This window comes from Papio anubis, chromosome 18 (assembly GCF_008728515.1).
Source record: "Papio anubis isolate 15944 chromosome 18, Panubis1.0, whole genome shotgun sequence".
Lineage (NCBI taxonomy): Eukaryota > Metazoa > Chordata > Mammalia > Primates > Cercopithecidae > Papio > Papio anubis.
Genome location: NC_044993.1, coordinates 816,622 through 823,620, shown reverse-complemented (window position 1 = coordinate 823,620; position 6,999 = coordinate 816,622). Strand labels below are relative to the sequence as shown.

The window sequence follows — 6,999 nt, the reverse complement described above, 5'->3', positions numbered from 1 at the left end:
GGCACAGGTGAGGCCCCTCCAGGCCCCAGGTGTGGCCTGAGGGAAAAACCAGGGAACCAGTTCCATGGAAGCCTTTATCCTCCACACCTGCTGGGTGTGGCCAGGGAGGAGACCCAGGGCCTCCCAGTGCCTGGGGCCTGGCTGAGGACACCTTCATGCTGTCCCCATGGCTCCACCTGCACTGAGACACGGGCTTCTGAGGCGAATGTGTCTCCCCTGGACCAGATGTCTGGGGTACTCAGTCATGCTCCAGGCCTTGACCTCGGTCCCATTCTGGCTCCCAGGGCCACCAGGCAGGACTAGCGCTGCTCGGGGGTGTGGCCGACCCAGCAGGAGTCGGAGGGCGACAGCAGGGGCAGGTGGTCCTGGCGGGGGCAGCCCCGCAGGAGTGGGGAGCGACGCAGGCGGTCGGCGTCCTGCAGGGACTGCGGCAGCCCTCGGCCTCGGCTCTCAGGCAGCAGCAGGACACACAGCAGGGCAAGGACAGCAAGGGAGGCAAAGACGACGTGTTGCAGAAAGAAGCCGCGTCGGCCGTGCAGGGCATCCAGGGGGTCAGCTGCCTGGCCCAGGAACCCGGCCCCCAGCACCAGGCCCAGCCCGGCCCCCCTGTGGGAGAGAGTGCGTTGGGGGCAGCTGGTGGGGCAACAGATCTGGGGACATGCACGTGACTCCAGAGTGAGCGGCAGGAAGGCCCGGCCTCCGCAGAGCCTAAGGTTTGCGGGCTGAGGATAATTTGAAAAATTGTTTTGGGAAAACCTCTTTCCCGTCCTGGAGCACTTTTTCCTCTGTTCATCATAAGACTAGAAAGTGACCGGGCGCGGTGGCTCACGCCTGTAATCCCAGCACTTTGGGAGGCTGAGGTGGGAGGATCACGAGATCAGGAGATCGAGACCATCCTGGCTATCATGGTGAAACCCTGTCTCTACTAAAAATACAAAAATTAGCTGCGCATGGTGGCGCGTGCCTGTAATCCCAGCTACTCCGGAGGCTGAGGCAGGAGAATCGCTTGGACCAGAGTTGGAGGTTGCAGTGAGCTGAGATCGTACAACTGCACTCCAGCCTGGCGACAGAGCGAGACTCCATCTCAAAAAAAAAAAAAAAGATTGGAAAGTGATGGTTTCCCCTGGAATTCTGCCATTGCTGGAGGCTTCCTCATCTCACGCCCAGGCTGCACACCTCGCTTCAGGCCTGCATGGCCTTCCCTCCCCTTCCCAGTTCCTGAGTCATCTGCCCAGAGCCTTCTGCGGGCAGTGGCCCCCGCCATCCAGGAGCAGGGGGCTCCAGTGCTTCACCTCGAGTCCTTACTGGATGGAGGAATCACAGGCAGGAACCTGAGTGGGGTGTGGGGACAGGGCCTCCTGTCCACCTGGGCCCTCCTCCCCAGGGGGAGCCCTGGACCCTGCTGTGTGGCCGGGCAGCCCTGAAGCTCACCTGATCACCGTGGGGAAGACCTCAGCTGCAAAGAGGCTGCTGAGTGCAGACACAGCCCTGGAAGCCAGGAGCCCCAGGACAGAGAGGGACAGCATGGTCCAGCCTGGCAGATCTGAGGACAAAGGATAGGGGTTCCCAGCCTTTCCCCCAAGGCCTTCCACCCTGGCCACTCAAGGCCTCTCCCCAGAAAACCACACTGCTTGTCTGGCGACCCACTTCCCAGGCCTCCTTCTCCAGCCCCTCTGAGAAACCTGGCAGGGGAACCTGTCCTCTGCAGCCTGATCCCAGCCTGGCTTGGATTCTAAGGATATTAGAATCCTGACCCCAAGTCACAGCCACACCGACCACCTCCACCCAAGCCTGCGCTCAGCTACTGCTGTGCTGTCCACTGTCTTCGCAATTTCGAGAACCATCCTAAAATCTTGAATACTTTGGAAGCAAGGCCTGCATTTCATTTTGCACCCAGCTCCACACACCATGTGGCCGGCCCTGAGTATATGGGCCCTCCCACACCAGCCCATGGCCGGCCTCGGCCACCTGGAACTCTGGGAAGAGCTTTACCCAGCCTGGTCTCCCGACCTCTCATGCCTGTGCTGCATTCTGTGGCTGGGGCAGGTGTTTTAGGCTCAGACAGGCTCCTTACTTTAGGCCAGTCACAAAAGGTCCTTTGGGACCTTCCAAAAGGATCAGAGGAAAACAAACAGCAGCTGGCCTTGGGCCGCCGCCCCAGGCTGCTCCCCCGTCAGCACTATGGCCCCCTGGTGGGGCAGACCCTCAGCCCAAACACAATGGCCCCTGTATGGCCTGCGGGGCCCCAAGCTCACACTGGGCCCCGGCGAGGAGCAGCAGGGATGCCAGGCCTGTGGCCATGGTGCCCAGCAGCAGGACGGGGCGGCGTCCACAGCGATCTGCGGTCAGGAGCAGGAAGACCAAGGCTGCCGCCTCCAGGCCGGCCTCCAGGAAGTAGGGCAGGTAGAAAGTTGGCACCTGAGGTGCCAGGCTGCGGCGGAAGCTGGCTCTGATGCCTTCACCAACCAGCCTGGGAGAGAGGGCAAAGCTATGGGCCCAGCCAGAGCTGGGGACTCTGGGGACCACACACCCACCCCCAGGGGAATGTGCAGGACCCCAGCCCTTCCTCAACTCACGAGCTGAAGCCCAAGATAAGTCCATTTCTCCAGGTGACTTGGGTGCGCAGGAGCCCCAGCGGGGACTGGTACTGGGGCTGGGGGCTCCCCGCAGACAGCATGGCCAGCTCTGTAGTCACAGAGACGTGAGGGGAGGGGGGTGAGGAGCAGTGCGTCTCCAAAGCCCTCCTCCAGTACCAGAATCTCCCTCCTCCCTGGTAGGCGCCTGACCTGTAACCAGGGAGCTCTCCTCCAAGGAACTGTCCTCGGGGTCCACGCCGCTGGCTTCTGCAAAGTGCCATAGGATCTTTCTGGCTCGAGCTACCTGACCTGTGGCCAGCAGCCAGCAGGGAGACTCAGGGAACAGGGCCGGGAACCTGCAGGGTTGGTGAGGATGCCCACGGCTCCCTCCACCTCCTCCTGGAAGGAGAGGCAGAGGCCAGGGCCCCCACCCTACCCCTAGGCTTGGGGCAGGACATCACTGTGGTTCTCTGTGACCCTGTGACCCAGCCACTTACCTGGTGTGGGAGGGAAATTACACACTCAGCCCCCATGGGGGCTGCTGTCCCAGCTCCCACCACACTTACCCCCAAAAGAGCAGCAAGAGTCCACTCATCAGGGCACCCAGCCCCTGCAGAAGATGCCAGTCCTGCACAAGCGCAGCCAGGCCGGGCAGCAGCAGGGTGCCTGCCACCGAGAAAAGGCCAGCCCCCACGGAGAAGGCCAGGCGGTGCGGAGGGTCACACAACTCCAGGCCTGGGCAGACACAGACAGGCCGAGGTGGAGGCCTCGGGGAGGAATGGAACAGTTCCATGGGGAACTGCGGTTACCCTATCGGTGACCTGCCCAGGAGTGGGGTGCCCAAGGGGGACTCACTGCTCACTGTCCCTGCAGCTCAGGGCGCTCGGCAAGGGAGCCTCAGAGGCCTTCCGGCCACCCACTGCCCCTCCCCCAGTATCAGCAGCCCCCATGGTACTCACGAGCCAGGTACAGGGCGAGGAGGGCCCCTGCCAATGTCCCCCCGTGGAGTAGGCGCAGGACCAGCAGGGTAGGGAAGCTGGCAGCCAGGGCCTCACTGGCCCCCAGGCCTGTGGCCAGCATCAGGGAGGCCACAAAAACTGTCCGGCGGCCAAACCTGGTGGGCAGTGGGGGACATGCTTGGACAGTGTCAGGATAATCCAGGGTCCAACCTTCATCCTGGCAGTACCAGGTCTAGCTGAACCCTGAGAGCAGGCGGAGGGGAGGGCTACTGGGCAGCAGGAAAAGAGAAGGGGCCTCACCGGTCACAGCCTGCTCCCAGGACGACACAGCCCAGCAGCCAGCCCAGGAGGTGGCTCACCTGCTCCAGCGGAACCTTCCAGCCGTCTCCACACACGAGGTTCCACTGTGGGGAACAGCAGCCACGTGGAGGCCAGCTCAGGACCCTCCCCTGTCTCCTCGCCGGGAACAGGTGCAAGGAGTCCCAGAATGGCTACGGGAAGGGGCCCTCCATGTCCTGCTCAATCCGTCCGTGGAGAGAAGGGGAAACTGAGGCATGAGAGGACAAGGGGCTTGGTCCAAGTCACACAGCAGCCTCTCTGGACCCTGGCACTCCCTGCAAAGGGTTCGGGGGGCATCTGCCCACCCTGTTTTCTGCTTGTCCCTAGATAGGGCCTCCCACTTCTGCACACCATTGCTCTCCCCCCAACGTGGGGCCGAATCTTGTCCGACCTGTTTCCACCTCCTATTCCGAGGGACCCAAGGGACGGCCACGGTGGCGTCATAGACACAGCCCCCATCCCACCCGGCCAAGGGTCATAGCCATGACGCAGGCCTAAGAAATGAGCCCCAGCACCTGCGCTGGTGCCCACGCCCTCCCTGCCCTGCCCATTTCAAGAGGGACTCCGGCAGCCGCTGGAGAGCTGTGCTCACTGCATTTCCCGGTGAGGCCCTTGACCCTTGACCTCAGCTCTGCGCCTCCCCCCACCCCTTCCAGTTCCTGGGTCTTCTTGCCAAGCTTAATCTACTGCTGGGGGCCGTGCTATGCCCGAGATTTTACTTTCAAACCTGACGTTTTGTGAAAGCTGATGGGGCATTCCTGGATCCAGGAGCCAAACAGGAGGGAGGTGGGAGGTGGGAGCGAGCGGGGTGGAGAGAGAAGCCCGGCGGGTTCCAGGGCCCCAGGCAGCCCTTGCGGAGATGTGGCAACCCCGTCCCAGTTTCCACAATGGGGCCGGTCCTCCCAGGTGGGGGGTGGGGGCCGCGGGGTAAAGGCTGCCGCACCGGTGGGCAGGTCTCAGCCCCAGCGTGGAAAGGGATGAAAGGGGCCTGGAGGTCCCTGCCCCCCGCCTCCCCATCTCTTCTCACGCAGACCGTCAAGGTTTCCCTTCAGGCAATGCTGCCTCCAGCCCAGCCTCCGCGCTCCTCGCCGATGGGAAGCCCACCATTCCTAGTCTGTGCTGACCACCTCAGTCCCTCCGAGCAGACTCTGCCTTGGCAAGCCAGCCCAAAGCCACGGTCTGCTCCAGACGCTGGTGGTCGTGAGGCAGATTCCAGGCCCTGCTCCCCCACCGGTGCGGGCCGCCCTCGCCGTCAGCTCCAGTCCTCCTGAGCCCCAGGCCGCCCCGCGCCTGGCAGCCCCCAGGCCCAGATTCAGCCCCCTCCCGGCCCCTGGGAGCAGCCTCTCCGCGGGCCTGGCCCGTGCGCGCGCGTCTGCGGCACCGTCGGGCCGCCCCGGAGCGGGGAGCCCAGGAGGACGGCCGGGGGACCGGGGTCAGAGGCGCCAGGGAGGATGGAGAAAGGACACCCAGGGCCTCGGCGGTCTGGGGGCTGGGAGGGCCGCGGGGCAGCAGGGACGGGGGCGCACCTGGGTGACCGGGCTTTGTAGGAGGCCGGCGGCGGGCAGCGCGTAGAGCCAGCCGCGTGTGCAGGGCCGGGTGCCGTTGGGCGCGGGCACGGGGCGCGGGCCAGGGCAGGTGCGGGGCGCGGGATCGGGGTAGCGCAGGAGCAGGCAGGGGCTCGGGGTGCGCGTGGGCCCCAGGCGCGGGATGGCGGCGTCCAGCAGCGCGGGTCCGCGCAGGGCGCGCAGCGCGGGGGGCAACAGCGCAGGGTCCGGCCGGCAGTGGTGCCCGGGCTGAGCGGTGAGCAGCGCCTCGGAGCTCAGCGCCAGCCCCAGCACTATGCAGGGTACCCACGAGGCGGCGGCCAGCAGGCGCCGGGCCCGGCCGAAGCCGCCCGCAGCTCTCAGCACCCGCGCCTCCTGCTCCATCGGCCGCCGGCTGCGCTCGGGGCGGGACGGGGCCTGGACCCGGGCGGGCTGCTGGGGCGGGGCTTTGAGGCGAGGCCTTAAGGGGCGGGGCCCGAGTCCTGCGGAGGCGGGGTGTGGGCGGGGTCTGTGAGGGCGGGGCCTAAGGCGTGAATGGGCGGGGGCTGATAGGGGCGGGGCCCGATCTGGGGCGTAGGCGGGGAGGTTGGGGGGGCGGGGAGGTTGGGGGGCGGGGTTTGCGGCCGACCAGTGAGAGGGCGGGGCCCCGTGAGGGAGGCACGTGGGAGCCGGGGGGCGTGGCCGGGGCGTGGCCGGGAGCGCTCAGGTGCGCGCGGGGCGCAGGTGCACGCAGGTTGCTCGCCGGCGCGCGGGGTCCGGCGGGCGTCCCGGGGTGGTCCCCGCGTGGGGCCAGGGGCGTCCGCGCGGGCGGGGCGAGGTCGGGGACGGAAGCCGCCCGCCCTCCTCGGCGCTGGGAGCTTTTGGCTGGTTCTGCGGGAGGAGCTCCCAGGTGACCCGCGGGGTCTGAAGCCGCCGCTCGGGAGCTCGGGGCCTGCGCGGCGTCTACGGGGCGAGCGAGGGAGAACTGACGCCTTTCGCCCGGATCCTTCGCCCCTTCCGAGAACCAGGTGGGTCGCGTTTGTTTTCAAGTCCGATGGTTTTCGCGGTAATTTGCGAGAAGCACCACGGTGGATCCTGTGGGTCGCTCCTGAGCTTTCTGACTCCCGGTGTTGCTGTCAGTGGGCTCTGCGCGCGCGCGAACAGTTCGAACGGGCACGTTCCTGCGGTTCAGGGCGCCGTTCGCGTCCTCACACTCGGATCCAGGTGGAACTCACGCCACAGCCACCGCGTCGCAGGGCTCAGCTCGGCGCCGCCCCCGCAGCGCTGCGGGCCCTGCACCTTCCCGGGCTCCGGAACGGCCTCTGCCCCTCTCCGCGCCCTCCCGGCCCCGCCCGTGCTGACCTCCGCTCGGTGCAGCCCTGCGTGCTGGGGCTGTTGTGTTCCGGCGTCTTTCGCTTAGAATCGCGTCTTCAAGGTCCGTGCGCGGCGGAGCGGGGGTCAGGCCCGCGGTGCTTTTCAGGAGGGACTAATATTCCGTGCACGGAGCCCGCACGTTTCTGTCTTCGTCTGTTGATGGACGGTGGGTTGTGTCTACTTTTTGCCTTTTGTGTCCAGTGACACGATGAACATTTTCGTGCAAGT

The 6,999-nt window shown here is 65.9% G+C and overlaps 1 protein-coding gene across 1 annotated transcript; it reads right to left on the bottom strand.

The window, feature by feature from the left end:
- Positions 1–60: 60 nt before the first annotated feature.
- SLC22A31 (solute carrier family 22 member 31) lies at positions 61–5,802 on the bottom strand. The gene is made up of 9 exons (XM_003917320.5): positions 5,401–5,802; positions 3,836–3,939; positions 3,536–3,690; positions 3,143–3,311; positions 2,787–2,932; positions 2,577–2,685; positions 2,256–2,470; positions 1,432–1,543; positions 61–606 (listed from the first exon to the last, which is right to left on the bottom strand). Exons 1-9 carry the CDS (start codon positions 5,800–5,802, stop codon positions 300–302), a joined length of 1,719 nt encoding a protein of 572 aa, XP_003917369.2. The 3' UTR covers positions 61–299.
- Positions 5,803–6,999: the final 1,197 nt, after the last annotated feature.